The 17,684-nt window shown below is 52.3% G+C and overlaps 2 protein-coding genes and 1 long non-coding RNA gene across 8 annotated transcripts; 2 read left to right on the forward strand and 1 right to left on the reverse strand.

Annotated features, from left to right (window-relative positions):
- The first annotated feature begins 617 nt into the window (after positions 1–617).
- On the forward strand, positions 618–4,834 carry RRP7A (ribosomal RNA processing 7 homolog A). Its single transcript, XM_075499263.1, has 7 exons — positions 618–1,333; positions 1,410–1,552; positions 1,826–1,951; positions 2,298–2,421; positions 3,063–3,160; positions 3,584–3,782; positions 4,265–4,834. The coding sequence occupies exons 1-7, from the start codon at positions 1,282–1,284 to the stop codon at positions 4,348–4,350; spliced, it is 828 nt and encodes a 275-aa protein (XP_075355378.1). The 5' UTR covers positions 618–1,281; the 3' UTR covers positions 4,351–4,834.
- An 863-nt stretch (positions 4,835–5,697) lies between these two features.
- SERHL2 (serine hydrolase like 2) lies at positions 5,698–15,642 on the reverse strand. 6 transcript variants are annotated; one of them, XM_075499247.1, is made up of 12 exons: positions 15,516–15,642; positions 13,273–13,507; positions 13,088–13,201; positions 11,946–11,987; positions 11,183–11,202; positions 10,901–10,975; positions 9,997–10,106; positions 9,642–9,721; positions 9,250–9,284; positions 8,396–8,472; positions 6,828–6,921; positions 5,698–6,499 (listed from the first exon to the last, which is right to left on the reverse strand). In XM_075499247.1, exons 2-12 carry the CDS (start codon positions 13,418–13,420, stop codon positions 6,383–6,385), a joined length of 912 nt encoding a protein of 303 aa, XP_075355362.1. In that variant the 5' UTR covers positions 13,421–13,507; positions 15,516–15,642; the 3' UTR covers positions 5,698–6,382. The 6 variants fall into 6 exon arrangements, with proteins under 6 accessions (XP_075355362.1, XP_075355334.1, XP_075355370.1 ...); XM_075499219.1 differs by lacking the exon at positions 15,516–15,642 and adding an exon at positions 15,018–15,144; XM_075499255.1 differs by lacking the exon at positions 15,516–15,642 and adding an exon at positions 13,653–13,814.
- Positions 15,643–16,482: 840 nt separating this feature from the next.
- Positions 16,483–16,955, forward strand: LOC142404667 (uncharacterized). The gene is made up of 3 exons (XR_012773933.1): positions 16,483–16,622; positions 16,697–16,802; positions 16,907–16,955. It is a non-coding gene; the product is annotated as an uncharacterized LOC142404667 (long non-coding RNA).
- Positions 16,956–17,684: the final 729 nt, after the last annotated feature.

The raw sequence follows: 17,684 nt of genomic DNA on the forward strand, positions 1-17,684 counted from the left end.
GATGCACTTTGTAAATTGCTGTTAAATTGTGTGTTGTGTTTAGGTTAGCCATAAGAAATCATGATATTAACATACTTCCTTGGAAGAACTACTGCTCTGTTCTCTAGCTCTGTGATCTATGGCAGTTTAGTGTATTATTTTTTTTTAATCTGTGAAGTCAGTAATTATTGGAACACCACTCCATGATTTGTCTTACAGCAATGTCTTGGTGTGCATTGCTGTTCCTGTTCTCAGTCAGCTCTCTGAAGTTATCTTGAGTCTTCTAATACTTCATAGTGTGGCTTCTTTCATTGGGCACTGAAAGTTATTTCTAGTGCTTTTCAAGCAGTTCACCTTGCAGCTCTGCAGTTTCTCCTGGCTGTCCTGCAATTGTCATGCTAATCTTGTTGGCATTCCAATTCCACTGAGCTCACCTATCGCCTGACCTCACATCTGTGCACATTTGCCCTCATGCAGCATGGTTATATATTTTTGTTCAGTTTTTTTTTCTGGGCTGTTAGATTATGAACTCGCATATGAAACACTGATTGCTTGCACTAATTCAATATGGCTGGCCAGGACAGGTGGTAGGTAATTTGTAATAGTGTGTTGTGTTTTGTTTTGTTTTTCCCATTGCATTTTCAAAAACATGCTGATTTCTGAAGTGATGCCACAATTTGCAAGTTTGTCTGGTGTACTTTAGTGGCTTTTGCATGTACCATTTCTTCTGATAATGTTGATTAACTTGGATATTTGTTTGGTGAGTCAACTCCCCATGTTACTTCTTAGTTTCACTGACCTTTTTTCACCCTGTACATATGTCTTGCTTCAGTCTTTATTTTGGAGTGATCCTGTCTTCCATTCAGTCATAAATACAAGCTCCTCTGTAAAGTTCCTTTTTTTTTTTCTTGATGAACAAGAGTCTTTAAAACCAGCTGTTCTTACGGTTGTCTTTGAATGTTTTTACATATCTTTAAGATTTATTTCTTCTTTCATTTGCCTCTCTAGGATTAAGCACATCGCCTGTGTCTTACACTGTTCAGGTCTTCATTTTCAGAAGTGTTATGCTAAATGATGGTGTGTCATAAGCTTTCTTACAGAGCGTCCTGTGAGATGCTCTGGATTGGGAAACTTTTTTGTTACATTCACCAGCGGGCGGCGGCGGCTCCCTCAGCGCGGGCAGCGCCTTTTAGGCGCTGCCCGCGCTGAGGGAGCCGCCGCCGCCATTAGCAGCGCAGCGCTGACGCGGGGAACTACAACTCCCGGCGGCCTCTGCGCCCAGCCGCTTCCCGCCGAGCTAAGATGGCGGCCGCCAAGGAGCGTGTGGTTGGAGCGGCGCCGCCGGGCTACACGGGTGAGGAGGGGGTGCGGGGCGCAGCGGGGAGGGACCGGGGTGGCAACGGGGTCTTTAACCGGTGCGTCGTTCGCAGCTCTGGCGGTGAAGTTCGGAGAGCGGCAGCGCTCGCCCCACTGTCTTTTGGTGAAGGAGCACCAGGTGCGGGAAGGGGCCGGCACCACGCACCCGCCTCGCCGCACCCTCTTCGTCCTCAACGTCCCCCCGTACTGCAGCCCGGTGAGTGAGGCTGGAGCGGCCCGCGGGCGGGGGTAGGGATGTCTCACCGGCGCGGGGCTCGGTCTGGCGGCGGGGGCGGCTGGAGGCCGTGGGCATCGCCTCAGGAGCGCGGGGCCGTGGGCGAAGGAGCCAGGCGTGCCTCGGGGTAGCTGTGGGCAGAGGGGCTGGGGCTGTGCCTCACGGTGCGCTCTGTAGTGCGTGCGTGAGAGGGTGGGGAGAGGAATTACTCCTGCTTTCCTGTACCGTTTGTTCTCTGTTATTTTCTGTGTCAAGGACTCTCTGTCTAGGCTGTTTGCTCGCTGCGGGTGTGTCCAGTCTGTGGACATCTGTGAGAAGCCAGGGCCAGGAGAGAAAAAAGAAAAAGTCACGTCCAAATTCTTCAACCGCAAAACTGTAACGGTAAAGCTCGGTGGAGGGGAATACTGATGCTTTAGTGGTCAGAATGGGAAAATACCACAAGTACTCAATGGTACTATTTGGAACATGAGATATGGGAAACTATTTGGGGGTATTGGGCAATGTGATTACTTATTTAAGTTTACGTTATCTTTTTTTGCTATTCCACTGTAACTTATGGTTTGATTTTTATTTGATTTTTATTTGATTTTTATTTGATTTTTATTTGATTTTTATTTGATTTTTATTTGATTTTTATTTGATTTTTATTTTATTTGTACTGCAGCTCCTTGCTGCATCGCCATTTTCCCAGGTGTATCTGACTGGCCTAGGTGTCTTTTTCTTTTAGGGATTTCAGGTAGCATATGTGGTGTTCAGGAAACCAGCTGGTGTCCAGGCAGCCAAGGCCCTGTCACAGGAAGGTGCCTTGCTGATATCAACAGAGAGTCACCCTGTGAAAACTGGCATTAGCAGTAAGTCAGCTCTAGCTATCTTCCTGCTAGCTAGTGTTGGGGAAAAACTTTACCCCTTCCTTGCTGAATCCTATCCTGCATGTCCCAGATTAATTCTCACCATTTTGTACTGAGTTGGGAGATGTCCAGTGTTTCATTGTCCTGCCTTTATTATTCACAAGGTAGTAGTTTTGTTGTACTGGATGTTGTAGTCTGGTCCAGTGACCCTATGGGAGAATGGGCAGTTGGTACAATGGAAGGGCAGTTTTCCCCAACATCTTTTCAGTATCATGTAGATTCAGAGAAACTGGCTGTATCTTGCCTGTTATTGAGTCTGGATTCCATTTTGAGGGCACCAGGTGTCTGTCAAGATGACAGCACTTCAGATGTGACCCTTTGACAGGAATGCAGCCCTGAATGTTGTACCTCTTGGGCTTCAGGCTAGCCCGCTCCTGCTTGGGAAAGTTGCAAGCTCTTTCCATCGCTTACTGGCTGTGGCCTGGGCCGCAAGTTGATTAACTGTGGCAGTGGGGAGGCTGAACAGGAGTGGGAACAGAATGTGTCCTTCCCCACAGCAGTTCTCTCTAGAGCTGCCCAAAGGCATCACGCTAGGGCTTGCTTCTAACAGAGACTACTGCTGACTTCTGCTCTCTCTGTCTCAGAGTGGATCGCCAGCTATGCGGCCTCAGTCGTGGATCAGGAGGAGCTGAAGGCTGAGGTGGATGCCTACATGCAAGACTATGACAAAAAGATAGCAGAGGTGAGGCCAGGCTGGGGAAGGAACCCAGCTAAGCAGTTTGTTTCGGGACAGGAAGGGAAGAGAGAAGATCTCTCGGTGCCCCAGCCTCAGTGGAAAGGGCAGAGGGAAACACGCTGTTTGGCAGGGTTGTTTTATTCCCAGTTGTTGGTGGGCAGTCAGGTCCTGGTTTGGTCCACAACACCTGACCATTCCAACCCAGAGCTTACAATAGGTATCCACAAATAAATTGGGTCCTGGCTGCTGTGCAGTGTTGTGACTGAGAGTTGAATGCCTGTGTCCTTGGTCCCATGCCTTCCTTCAAATCTTGTGCAGAAGCAGGAGCTGTAACTTTGCATGTGTGTAAGGGGGACTGTGGGGGAGCTGTGCATTGGGCAGGCTGTCAGTCTTTCTGCATTGAGCTGCCTCACCCTCCTGCCTTTACAGGAAGAAGCTAAAGCGGCCGAGGAGGAGGGCGTTCCGGATGAGGAGGGCTGGGTGAAGGTAACGCGGAAGGGACGGAAGCCCGGCCTGCCCCGAACAGAGGCTGCCAACCTGCGGGTGCTGGAGAGGGAGAAGCAGAAAAGGGCCCGCAAAGAGCTGCTCAACTTCTATGCCTGGCAGCATCGTGAGACCAAGAGAGAGCGTGAGTGTCTGAGTCTCCTCCTACCCCTGTCCATGTCTCTTGTCTCACACTGTGACCCAAAGAGCATCCTTTTTCCTTCAGTGGAGGCTATGTCCAGCTGCAGGTGAACAGCTGGCTGGGTGGTTTTGCGAATGGCCTTGCCAGCTCTTAGGGGTCCCTTGCCAGCACCTGTCCTAGCAAGGGCTGCTGGAATATTTTGTGGGAGAGCAGGCAGATCGTGGCTTTCCAATAGGTGTTTCTTCAGTCTGCACAAAGGCAGCCATTGAAAGGGAAAACGAGCCTGTTTCCTCCCCAAGAGGGAGCTGCAGCACTGCTGGAGGTGAACAGCTTGGCACTCAGCCCAGGCGCAAAAGGACCTGCTCTGGGAAGTGTGTATTTGCGGGTGTTGGGATTGAGCCCCTCCTGGTGTGTAGAAGTGAAGCTCCCCAGGAGAGGGAGATCTACTGCTCCCATGTGACCTGTCCTCTTTCTGCCTGTTTCAGACATTGCCCAGTTGAGGAAGAAATTTGAGGAGGACAAGCAGAGAATCGCACTGATGCGAGCCCAGCGCAAGTTTCGGCCGTACTAAGCTGTGCTGAGCTATTTCTTCAGATACCTGTGCTGGAGAGGGCAGGAGAGATGCCTATGGACTCCGTGTGCCAAAGGATTTCAAGAAATCGAGGCAGCTTCAGGTTGTCCCTGCCCTTGGATCTGAAGTTGGAGATCCCAGCAACCGCCGCTGGAGGGGGGAGTTTCCTTCACTAGCATCGTTATCCTCCTGCTTTCCCAGCCACTGTTCAGCCATGTGGCACCACTTCCCAGGGTGCTCAGGTCAGGGGCTGAGGCACTTCCTGTGACAACCTGTGATCTCCCGGCCACCCAAGGCCCTCCTAAAGCTTGGTGAGAGCTGGGATTGACCTAGCACAGCCTCTGCAGGTGCAGGGAATGGCTGAAGAACTGTAAATAAACTGCTGCTATGTTCTCAAAACATGGAAATGCCTCTCTTCCCCCCTGGCCTGCTGTGGGGGACAGCTTCTTGCATGCTGGGGTGGCAATTAAAGTCATGGCTTGTATGCCGGTGCTCCTTTGCACATGTTGTCTGGGGGTGAGTAAGAAGAGGAAGGAAGTGAGCTTAGGAAAAGCCCAACTGGGAATTTACCAGCCCTCTTGTCACAAGCAAAGATCAGTGGTGTGGTACAGAACCCTACCCCTTGCCTTGGTGTTTCCCTCCCAGGCAGCTCCCTCTCAGCCAGGTGTTGAGGTGCCCAGTCTTCCAGCTGTGCGTGGACCTCTATAGCCATGTCTAGCTTAGGCTATGGGAGTTTCTGATGTTCAGCACCATCACTAGAACAAGGTGAGATGGCAGCCTGACTTTGGAGGGAGAAACCAGCCTCTCCAAGGCCTGTTTCCACTTAACCTGTCACCAGTCCACAGGAAGTGGGTGAGGATGGTGACAGGCACATCCAGCTGTGGGGCAGTGCTTTTCTGCTGCCCACATTTGTACAGCTTCATACTTAATGATTGTTCACCCCAGTGCACTCTGATCAGAAAGGGGCTGTAACATACACACACACCCCTCCAGGGTTTTACACATTTATTTTACTGCCTGCAGCCTTGATAGGGGCGTGACCATGAGTGTAAGATGGAAATGCTGGTAAATTCCACAGAGCTGGGTTAAAATGGATTTACCCTCCCCTAGAAAACCCACTGCAAATGCAGCTTCTGTTGCATGGGGAGACTGCCAGGCCTGCTTGCTTCAGTTGGCTTTTTGCATCAGTTTAACTAAGAGGCAGGTGGATCCTTAATATGCTGTATCTAAGGCGGAATGCATGTAAAAATCACTGCCTCCTAAGACTGGTGTTGTAGCTGCTTGGGTGAGCATCCCAAAAGAAAGGAAGTTTGCTCTCCTATACAGTCAAGAAGACAAGAATTCACAGTGGGAGATTAATCTTTATTAAGAAGGACAGAAATCATCTCTGCTAACTTTGCCATTATTAGTAGTTCTCCCAGCTGCTTCAGCTAGAAGATTAGTAACTCATTCTCTAGGAGTTCATTGAAATGGCCTTCCATGCCCAGGTGAGCTCTTACTTAAGCTGATTTTTAAACAAGCAGCAGCTCTTGGAGTAGAACAGAGACACTGAGGCCCTCTGAGCTCAGGCACGCATGGAAGTAAGCAGAGAAGCAAAACATTTTCCTGTTTTTTTCAGTAAGTCTAAGGAGACTGGTCACACCATCCTCAGGGAGGAAGTGAGGTGAGGCACCTGTCTCTTGCAATGTTGCAGCTGGTGCTGCTGCTCCCACAGAGGATGCCTCTGCCTGTATTCCTGCCCCATTTCAGGGTGCAAGTTAGGAGCAAGCAAAGGAAGGGCACTCTGGGCCTCTATCCCTGTACTTGCAGAGCTGGAAGTGGAGGAAGGATTCCTTTTCCCTTTGACAACCGAGATACTTTGCGCAGCCCTCCTCCAGGGAACCACTGGCAGACCTGCTTCCACCTTGCAGTGAGCTAAGCTTAGGAAAGAGTATCATGAAACTGATGTTGGATGTGAGTTAGGAATGGTGATGATTAAGCCAGCTCTTTAGCTCACTGTTCTCCTGGACTGCTGCAGCAGTGATCCTTCTTCCTAGAGCCTGGCTCTGGCGTTCTGCGCTGTCAGGAAGTTGCTGATGATCCCAGACACCACCTCAGGCTTGTTCAGGTGCACAAAATGACTCCCAGGCACCTCTACTAGCTGGATATGCTGGAGGAAGAGGACACAAGAAAATACAGACCAGGAAAGTGTTCCCTCAGGCAAGCTGTGCTTGCTGTGTGGCGCTTGGGGGGCAGGGGGGGCCATGGTGAGGCCGGAGACAGGGATGGGAGGACTAAGGAAGAGCTGGGTCCAGAGAGCAGTACTGACTTGGGACTTCAGCAGCAGGGGCAAAGTTGGCTTCCCCCCGTGTGAGGGCTGTACTGTTCAGGACAAATCACCTAGTGAGGGGTGTCCACCAGGATGAGCTGCTTCCTAGCTGCTGCTCCCAGGTTGGTGGTGCATAGAGCAGAGATGCAAGGATGGAGTTTGCTCTCACCTCTTTGAGGGTAGACTCAAATGCCTCCTGTAGAGCTTTCACAAAGTGATTTCTGCTGTCTAGCTTGCGTGGTGCCAAGAGTCCATCTTGTGCTCTGAAAAGCAACAGCAAGGCTCAGTACAGCACATAGCGTGCCTCTGTCTTTGCCGCTGTCCTGGGCAGAAGTGCTGTCCCCAAGACTGGGGGGCAACAGACCCAATGGCTCTTTCTAGGTTGCTTTTAAACAGCAGAGTTACAGGGTCATACATGGTAGTCGGAGGAGCACTGCACAGTTTGACTAAGCAGCTCTTTTCTATCAAACTATCTGTTTAAAACCTTGGGTGATTGCCTAGTAGTATCAGAGTGGAGACTAGTTAAATATTATCCCCCCAGGGCTGGCTCATTAACTGGTCTGAGTATGTCATTCCCTGCCCCCACCCTGTCTTCTGCTCTTTTTCCTTCCAGCCAGCTTCTACAGCTCCCCTCTCTCCCTTTCCCCACTCCATGCTGCTCTCTTAAACAGGGTGTGCCCTGCTTGGTGAGGGAGGTACCAGGGCAGTCCTCTTGGAGAAGCCAGCATTAGACCTCCTGCAGAGTTAAGATCATGCTGCCTCCTACCGTGATGCAGGTGATGGGACAAGGTGGCATCGCAGGCTCAAAGGGATGTACTCTGTATGGCCCAGAGGACTTGTCCTCACCATGATGTTGCATTTCTGGACAAGCAGGAAAATCCTTAAGCTCTTATGATTTCAACAGACTAGGGAAGCCAAAACTGCACCTAATTTCTCAACTCCTAGCATGTTCTTTCATTTCCTAGAGAGTCTTTTAACAGCACCACACAGGCTAAGGCAGCCACAGCCCTGCACATCTTGCCCTCCAAGGAGATGGGAAAAATGCAAAGGAGGACTGGCAGAACCAGCTACCCACCCAGACAGCTTAACAGCTTGTGGGGCTCTGTGCAAGCCACTGGCTACCTCCCCACGGCTCCTCCCTGCCCCTGGCACTGCAGGGGAGAGCTTGCAAGAGCTGGGTCAGGCCAGGGGCTCCAGGATGAGCTGGAGGCTGCCATGGTTTCACCTGTTTGCTCAGGCAAGAGGTTTTTGGGTTTGGAGAAGGGGGCAGGCTGGGTTGCTGCGACTGGGGGAAGAGCCAGGCCAGGAGGAAAGCACGTAGGAGCGGTGCTGTGCAGGGTCATGTGTTTGCCAGGGCCCCTTGCTGTAGGGCCAAGGGACGGAAAGTCGTAGGACAGCAGCATGAAGGCATGAGCGTGGAGAGGACAGGGCAGGTCCAGCATTTCCTCATTCAGCCTTGCACCAGGGAGGCCCAGCAAGAAAATGCAGTGCCAGGCTGGGAGGAGGATGTGCCAGCTGCTCTCTGCCTGCTCCAGGAGCCTGCCCAGCCCAGGGCAGTGGTGGGCAACTAGGAAATGCTTCTCACATGTAAGGCTGTATTGTTGTGCCAACTGGCCCGAAGGTCTAGGTGGCTGCTGCAGAGGAGGGTGTAGCAGAGGACTCCTTCCTAACCTTCATCCCCTCCACCCAGGGCTGCAGGGAGGCATCGAGGGTTGGTTTGGCTTGTGCCTCACTCACACAATGATGAGAACCCGGTCCTGAATCTGCTGCAGGAGCTTCACACACTGCTCCACTGTGAAGGACTCTCGACTCTGCTGCAGGTGCAAAGACAGAGCAAGCAGCAAAGGTCAGGGACAGCAGCTGGGGGCAGAGGGAGTCCCTGACCCCTGCTGCACTAGCGGCTCTGAAGGCAGAAGTGCCTGCAGCCCCAAAGCTGCTGTGCTGGGACATGACAGGCGGCCAGGCTGCGCACAAGAGTAGCTGGCTCTGCAAAGGCTCCTTCTGTCCAGCTGTGTTTCAGGGCTGCCAACAACGCTGCCTGCTGGGATGCAGCACATATAGGAATGATCTCATAGCAGAGAAAAGCTTTAAAATCCTTTTACTAAAAAGGAGACAGTACAATACTCTGGCTTTCGTAGCCTGGCAGTAGCGCAGGTAGAGGAGGCCCTACTTACTCAAAAGCGGCACAAAGCTATCAGGATATCAAACATAAGGACTGCTTCGCTCTCTCTCCCCTTCTTATATGGGTGACCTGACAAAGAAGCTGACCGAAAGCATCCATCCATCTGCTGCCCAAAGAGTTACAATGGCAGGAAAATGTGGCCAGGAGGCCCTGGGGCAGAGGAACTGCTAAAAAAAAAAAAATCTGTAACATTTTCCAGTGACTCTGTAAGCTGAGTCAGTTAATGATCAAGTGCAGGCTCTTTTAACAGCAGTATTTAAAGAGATGTGGGAATTAGGGAAGCAGAAAGTAAACAGTTGGGTGGAGGCAGGGCCTGGGCTCAGTGAGTGGGCCTCCACTATCTCTGAGTTTTCTATAAGCTCAGGGCTCAGAAGCAGCAGGGGGCATATGTCAGAACAGCAATGCTCACCGTACGGACTCTCATGTCTCTGTTATACACCAGCCCTGGAATGAAAAAAACAAGAGAAGGTTTTCATGTGTCAGAGGAACAGGAGTTGCTCTCCTCCTCCTCACCTTTGGGGTCTGCCCAAGACTTTTTGAGACAAGAGGAATAGGATTAATTCAGATTTTCCCTTTTTTTGATTTCTTTTCTTTAGCCGTTCTAGGACTCAAGCACCAACCCCAGTTGCTGGGAATTGAGAGCTCTGCCTCCAGACCTAATTGATCCCATTCAGGCGGCATAAACTTGTAGCTAGGGCACCCTGTACCCTGTGGAAGACAATGGCTGTTGGCACCACTCCCTTCCCACACCCAGTGTTGGCCCAGCGCTGTGATGAGCACTGTCTCCAAGCAGCCCCTTACCAGCGGGTGTCTCAGTTGCTCCTCGCTGCAGTAGGATTGCCCCACCCTCTGCTGTCAGATGTCTGTTTGCTTCTAAGAGCCTGGGGGAGACATGGCAGAGAGATTGTTCTGCTGGAAAAGGGAGGAAGCGAAGCGAAAATGGCATGACAAGGTGACAGCGAGCTCTCAGGCTGCTTCAGAAAAGAGCAGGAAGAAGCAGCAGCTGCTGGCAGCAGAAGCAAAAGGGCTTGCTGAGATTCCAGAGGAGGACATAAAAGGGGAAGTGCAGGGACAGTTTCCCTCTCTCATTCATGCGGCCGTAACTCTGTCCAAGGTGAGGGCAGACAGCAAATGAAGAGGACAGATGGGAACCCACCTCTGCAATGCTGCTTCAGGGCTCAGTGCTTTGGGAGTTTGCTGCTTTGCCTCTAGGCTCAGTAATCTGTCAATCACCATCCGTTTTGATTTCAGCCATGCCTCTGTGTCCTGAAACACAGAGAGGTAGGAAACAGGAGTAACCCCTCTCTTCTGAATCTTTTTACCCTTTATCAGAGGGTAGAAGATGGTATTTCCCCCTTCAGCATCCCTCAGAACTGGTACCAGTTACAGACTTCATATTAAAAATGCCCATTTCTGAGGAAAAGGGAACAGCAGTACTTAAAAGGCAAGGTAGGAACAGAAAGCTAAGCACTGCTGTAAAGAACTTATTAACTTTTTACCCCTGCAATCTTTTCTACCCCTTCCTACCTCACTTTTGAGCTGAGGACAACTGTCCAAAAGAACAAGGGAAATCTGGTATCTTTTGTCTCTCTGACCCTGGGCTTCTGTCCCACTTCTGCCAATCAAAGCCCCAGCATCTGGTAGCGATGATGACAGGTTGGGAATGTAGTTTTATGTCCTGCCAGGAACCAAAAAAGAAATCCACCAATCCTGCACCCAGGTCACCCAACAAGCTGTTGGCAAAAAGACAACCTTGGCTGGCAGCTGCTTGGACAGAGGTTCCAGTTCTCTTTGTACGAGGGCATGGCACAGACAACTGAATTTCGGTGCTGAGGGACTGCAGGATGTGGAGCACTAGCAAATGTCCCCCAAGGGCCACCCTAAGCAACGACCTCAGTCCATGGAGCAGATCTGTGCCTGCCAAAAGGAAGAGCCCTGAGACTTGTGTGACCTGCCAGGAACTGGTCACATCAGTGCTTTCTCTGAACAAATGAGGGAAAGAAAGAAAACCATTTTTTTTAAATTTAAAAAAGGGAAGGGAAGGACACGTGAAATCTAACCTCTGGAGCTAGCAGAAAGCCAAGATTTTCCAGCAGGATCAGCTTGTCCACCATCTCCGGATAAAGGAAACAGAACTGAGGAGAGATGAAACAATATGAGAGAAAGAGAAAAGCTGAGCATTGAGTGATGTCTTCGTCCTGCTACACTGGAGAGGGGGTCAGGGAAGAGCCTCTCCTCCCCTGAGATCCAAGTCCCACACAGTCTGTCCCTTCATTACTCTCCCATTTGTTGTTCCAGCTGCAGAAATCACAAACCCCATGAAGAAAGGATGCTTTACTCACCATTCCTGCCACTGACCCACCTGCAAAGGAAAGAATTATGCTCAGTTATGCACTGGACACCCCCTGGTAACAGAAACTCCCCTTCCCCACAGCTGCCTTAGAAGCACAAATGCATGTTGTACCAAGGGACAAAGCCCCAGCTAAAGTGTAAAGCTCTCCCAGCAGGCAGAGGCAGGCAGAGAGCAAGGCTATTGGCCAGCCGGACTCCCCATCCTGCACCATCCCCATCTCCCTTTCAGACAGCAAAGGCCAGGGAGAAGTTACTAGTTAAAACAGTACGGTGTGCAGGTACTGTGAGCTGTGGCCAGAGCAGCCCTGGGGAGCAAAACCCAAATCACGGCAAAAACCAATCACGTCCCAAGCACAAAGGGATAGAGCCTGGAGTCCAGTTCCCCTCAGCAAGTTCCATGACCCACCAAGAAGGGCCCTGCTGTCCCCAGGCTTTGTGGCCTGGGGGGGACCAGGCAGGAAGGCCTGCTGCAAATTCTCCTGCCATACACCACCCCTTTTTGCCTGTCACTGTTCGCTCCTGGGGGTGGGGGAAAGGCCCACAGCAAGAGTTACCACTGTTTGTACTATAGGGTCTTGAACACAGAGGCATTTCAAAGACGGGCACAGATTTTTGAATCACTCAAGCAGGAACCTGGTACTTGACACAATATAATAAATTTTCCAACCCAGCTCCTAGCAGCATGTCTTGTAAGTTAATTATCTACTCCTATTTCCACGAATCTCACAGCTTACAAGGACAAGAGCCACTTACCCATACTGTGACCCATCAGGGTGAACCGTCTCCACTGCAAGGCTAAGTGGCAACAGACAGAAACAGACAGTGCTGCATTAGAAACCAGAGCAGTGGCATCTTGCTGCTTCTCCACTAACATGGGCCCCTTCTCCCAGGAGGGCTTTTGCACTTCTTAATTTGCTTCCTAATCCAGAAATGAGGTGGCTAAGTAGGCCAGTTTTAAAGAAAAAGAACATCTACCACCCTCATTTCCTTGGTAGTTAAGTCACGCAGCTCTCAAGCTCTCTCTGTATGGCAAACAAACTACAGCAAAATCCCATTCATTGCCAGACACGAGACTGGCAAGAAGCAAAGGAGCCTAACTGGGCAGCATCTGCTGGAAGAGAGAAGACCTTGACAGCATCCTGCTGCAGGGCATTCCCACAAGAGCCCTGAGGACACAGAGCCATGTCTGCTGCCTTGAGGAAAGCATGATCATTCCAAGTGAAAGCTCTCTGCACCATTTAGCACATCAGGCTCTTCAGTCCATTTTTAGGGCACTCTGAAAGGCTTATGGGAAAACACTGCTTCATCAGTGCTGCCCATCTGAAATACACCTCACTGAAAGATGTGTTTTACCTTCTGGCATGTCAAAGAACTTCTAGAGGCTCTTTGTATACTGAATGAGAGATGTAAAACTGCACATGCCACAACCTCCCACACGATCAGCATACAGATGGGCAGTTAGATCAGGAATTATTAGAAGCCCAAGACACCTTGGCTTTCAGATTTCTTCGTATGATACTAAAGCAAGCAGTAAGTTGCCATCGGGGAGAACCAGAAGAGTCTCCAGCTTACACCTAACACTGGTTAGAGGTCACTGGCTGCTTACAAAAAGTCAGTCTGGCAAAACTATTTAGTTGCATCCACCACTTTGCCACTACTGCTTTTTAGTACAGAAACACTTGCTTCCCAGGGCTTACTGTTTCTTCCTCTCACAAAATAGTGAGGAAGAGGGATGCTTATTCAGTCTGTGGTCACAAAGCACCGGCTAACATCAGGCTGGGGAGAAGCAGAGGGATCTGACCCCTCTCCTGGCAGTAAATGCTGCCTAAAAGGAGCAGGAGCAATAGAGCACCCCCTGCACAAACATCCCCTCAGGGGTCCCTTGAACCACCCACCTGCTGCCACCCGGCGCACATCGCTCACATAATCCAGAAAATGGTAGGGGGAGCCTGCAGGTCGGTGGGATGACAAGCCATGGCCAGAAAAATCCATTGCCACATAATAGTAATCTGAAAGGGAGAGAGTATCAGATGTGCAGCCCTGCAACACAACAAGAACCATCCTGATGAGCCAGACTTACCTCTGGGGAGCAGTGGAATGAGCTTGTCAAAGGTGTTGGCATTGTCCAGCCAGCCGTGCAAGCACAGCACAGGGTGTCCCTCTGACGGTCCCCAGGCCTTGGCTGCCACGTGGCCCCAGGGCACAGGGAACTTCATCTCTGAGAACATGCCCAAAACAGAGTGCTTGCAAGTGATGTCCCTGGAGAGCCACAAGCTCGGAGTAGGTCCCAGGGATCTTGCTAATGGCCCAGAGCTCTGAAAAGAGTAATACAGGTCTTTAGTAACTCACCAGCCTCCTGTGGTCTTAATTAGCAGCTTGCTGATTTATAGCTCCTCGTTCAACTTCCCAAGCTGCCGTCCCTGCCTGCCTGTTTGGGGAATCCTCCTCCCAAGCACGTACTAGTGATGCTCCTAGGAAGAAACAAGCTTTCCCTGCACAGGAGGAGAAAGCCTCCTCTCTGTGTCTCTGCAGCAGCTGCAACCTGACCAGAAGGCACAGGAGATCTGGCAAGAGGGAACTACACAGAATTCCCCCAGCTAGCTGCAGTCAGCCAGGCACCTGTCCTGGACCAAAAAGACAATTTTGGAAATTGTCCAGTACTAGACTGTTAGCACCTTCTCCTCTTTTCCTTGGTGCTTCCCCTCTTTCACACCACCAGCTGGCACCTTTGAGAGAGCAGCTGGCTACATGCCACACAGCAGGTTACTGCTGCCACCCTCCCGTGCACCCCTCAGGACTGGGGACCCTGCATGGGATACGGGTCCAAAACCTGCCAGGCGCCTGCTCGACCTCAAATCTGTCCCATCACTGCCGATCTGCCTGGCAGTCACTGAGCTACATCTGACCCTTACTCAACCCCAGGCTCCTGAGTGAACCCCCCAGTACTACTCAGCCTCTGGGGATCTTCCAGGGGTGGTGTGAGTATCTCCCCTTTACTCCCAAACCCTTCTGACCCCTGGGGCCCCTCATGGGCAGCCTGATTATCCCCAAGCCTCTCATGCCATATCCCCTTCCCAGTGACTTGTCTCAGGTCTCTGCTCTCCTAAATAGCCCCCTGAGACCCCACAGCAATTAAATCACTCTACAGCAAGTCCCTCCTGAGCCCATACCTCTGTAAGGTGTGAGGACAGAGGGGGCAGGCTGAGAGGGGAGCCTGCTGTCAGGGCCCTGAGAGCACTTACATGCCTTCATGGTCCCAATCAGCCACACCTGGGGCCTCTCCTACATCCTTCCCTCCTGCCCATGAGCCTGTTTAAGCTCAGCCCAGGACCAGCCCCAGCAATGCTGCAGGAGTGCTGGTCTTCAGCAGCAATGCCCTAGCCCCAGGGACCGCGGTCCTGCCTGCTGATCACGGGGCTGTGTCTGACCCTGGCTGCCCTCGCCGGGCCTGATCCTGACAACCGTGGGCTGTCTTCCTGGCATGACCATGGACCTGCCCCTTCCTCACAGACCTGCCTGACGACCTGGGCTCCAGGCAGAGCCTGACTGCCCTCCTCAGGCCCGCCCTCCCTAGGCCCAGCGGGTCTCCGGCCCTGGGGTCCCCCCCCCCCAGCTCTGGGGTGGGGGTCTCCCCAGGCCGGCAGGAAGGGCCGCTACACTCGGGCCTTCACCTCAGGGCGCCCCGGGGCAGCTGGTCCTGGCCCCGGGGAAGGGCTGCCCGAGGACCGACCCCCATCCGGCGCCGAGAGCGGCCCTCGGAGCGCCGCGGCTGCCCCGGCCCCGCTCCCCGCGCCGCCCGCACGCTGCGCCCTGGCCCCCTCCTACCGCTCTGTCTGGCCGGGACGGCAGAGCAAGGCCGCGGCAGACGGACGCAGCCCGGCGGCGGGGCGGGCCGGGCCGGGCCGGCTGCACCGCCCTGCTCCCCGCCTCCCCGGGGCGTCCCGGGCCTCCGCCTCCTGCCGCTCCGCCGGCCCGGGGCCGCAACAGACCGAGGGAGGCGGCGAGGCGAGTGCCGCCATTTTTGTCTTCCCTCATCACCTCACGGCTCCGGGGGTCCAGCTGGGAAACGGGGGTGGTGGGCGGGTGGGGGCATAACAGCGCGGCCTCCCCTGCCTGGGGAGCATTTCCCCGTTCCCCACCACTCCTCACCCTTGGCCTTACAGCAAGGGGCCCTGGCAAACACGCGACCCTCCACAGCACCGCTCCTACGTGCTTTCCTCCTGGCCTGGCTCTTCCCCCAGTCACAGCAACCCAGCCTGCCCCCTTCTCCAAGCCCCGAAAACTCTTGCCTGAGCAAACAGGTGAAACCATGGCAGCCTCCACCTCCTCCAGCTGGTCCTGGAGCCCCTGGCCAGACCCAGCTCTATGCAAGCTCTCCCCTGGGTTCCCCGGGGCAGGGAGGAGCTGTGGGGAGGTAGCGGGTGCCTCGCACGGAGCCTGTGTTCGGATGGGGCTGTGTAAGAGTAATGAGGAGTTAATGATGTCTGTGGGGTCTGAAGCTGCGATCAACCTACTGGGCATGATAGGCATCTGTGAGGAGTCGCAGTCATGGAGGTACGGCTGTGTCCTTGACTACCTCCAGAAGACACATTACTGATAATGGAAACCGTCTGTACTGCAGCGTCGCAGTGTGAGATGTTTTAACTGTGACCCAGGAGCATCGTAGCAACATCAAACAGGCTCAGTGCTTGACACCAGTGCTGAACTTCTGTCGCTCTCTGATGGAGAAACTCTTCTGAACTCTTAACGCTTGCTGGAATCGTGTTGCTCCAGGGGCGAGAGTCACTCTCCCATACTGTGACCCACCACAGTGAACTGACTCTACTGTGGGGCCAAGTTGCAGCAGATAAACAGCAGACAGCACTGCCTTAGCCGTTCCACTCCTCTTCTGCAAAAACAGACCCCTCTCAGCCAGAGAGGTTTCTACACAGTTTTCCTCATTAGTTGCCCAGAAAGGGGGTGGCTGCATAGACCAGGCTTTGAGAAAGTCAATACCCGAGTACGGCTGGGAATACTGCTTGCTGGTGCCTTGCATTCCCTCCAGCAGTCCGAGTCTACCAGGCCTAATGCAGACCACAACCATTCCCTTTCAGTCAAGGACTCAGCAGTCAAATGAAGCAAAGTCAAACCGTGCTGTGAGCAATGGGACGCCTTGCTGGAACAGTTGGAGAGAGCAGAATGAATGTCTGTTCTTAGGGAGTCATTTTTACATTGGTAATTGAAAACTCTCTGCTCAGTTCAGCACATCAGTCTCCTAAATTACACAATACATTTTCAGAACAGCCTGCAAAGCTTGAAAGAAACCAGTGTAGAAACTTACAGCCCTGTTTCTCCTGCCTAGCTCAGACTCATCCTGGCAAAAAATGGTAACCTTGGGGACCCATCACAGAGAAGAAATGAGAGCTATACAGCTCACAACCTCCCCTCTAGGTAAGCCATTAGAAAGGAAATCAGAGCATGAATTCTTATAGGTTTGGAAAGTCCAGTGCATTGTTTTTTCTTAGGCCTCCATGGAGGAGGAGCAGGAAAGCAGACCACAAGTGCTGGGAACCATGTGGAGGGAGAGGGGCCACAGTACCATCTACAGCTTCTTTCCTACAACTGTCAGAGGTGGGTGTCTGATTACAAAAGGTGAAAAGCAAGAACACATTTGTTTTTGGTAGAACAGATTTGTAAAATGCACTCAATAATCAATCGTGCTGCTGCTGTTACAGAGGGCCGGGTCTTCCTGTGAATTGCTGGGATTTCTTCACGACAAGCCACCGGAAAGCAGTGTAATTGCTAGGCAGTGGCTGCTAGGCTTGCAGTTCTTCTGTCTATGGCATGGCTCTTGAGGAAGAGGAGCCTATGTCAGGAGCAGGAGTTATACGGACCCCTTGCACAAACCCCTGCGGCTGGTGGGACAACAGGCCACGGCCAGGAAAATCCATTGCCAATTAACTGTAATCTGAAAAGGAGAGAGCATCAGGCATGCAGACCTGAAGCATGACACACAGCCCATCCTTGCGAGCCAGACCCACCTCTGGGGAGCAGTGGAATGAACCCATCAGAGGTGGTGGCATTGTCCAGCCAGCTGTGCAAGCACAGCACAGGGTATCACTCCAGGGTCCCAAGGCCTTGGCTGCCACATGTCCCCAGGGCACGGGGAACTTCACCTCTGAGAACTTGTACCCACAAGGAACATGCTCTGAGTGCTACATGCTGAGAGCTGGTGCCAGGGAGCTTGTTAACAGCCTAGAGCTCTGAACCGAGCTTGTAGCTATGTGGTAGTTACCAAATTTATCTGGCACCCCTGACCTCTGCTTAATACTAGTTTTCAGGCACAAGCCTTGTTTGGGATAACCCTGGGATCTTGCTGTAAATGCTTACCCTGGTAGTATGTGCATCACCATTCACAGGTCTTGGACCCTCTCCCCCATCACCTTGGACCCTCTCCCCCACTCCAGCAGCCAGTAGGGTCTTGACTCTCTTTGCTTTGGGTCACACAGATGA

The sequence above is a fragment of the Mycteria americana genome, chromosome 1 (genome assembly GCF_035582795.1).
Source record: "Mycteria americana isolate JAX WOST 10 ecotype Jacksonville Zoo and Gardens chromosome 1, USCA_MyAme_1.0, whole genome shotgun sequence".
Lineage (NCBI taxonomy): Eukaryota > Metazoa > Chordata > Aves > Ciconiiformes > Ciconiidae > Mycteria > Mycteria americana.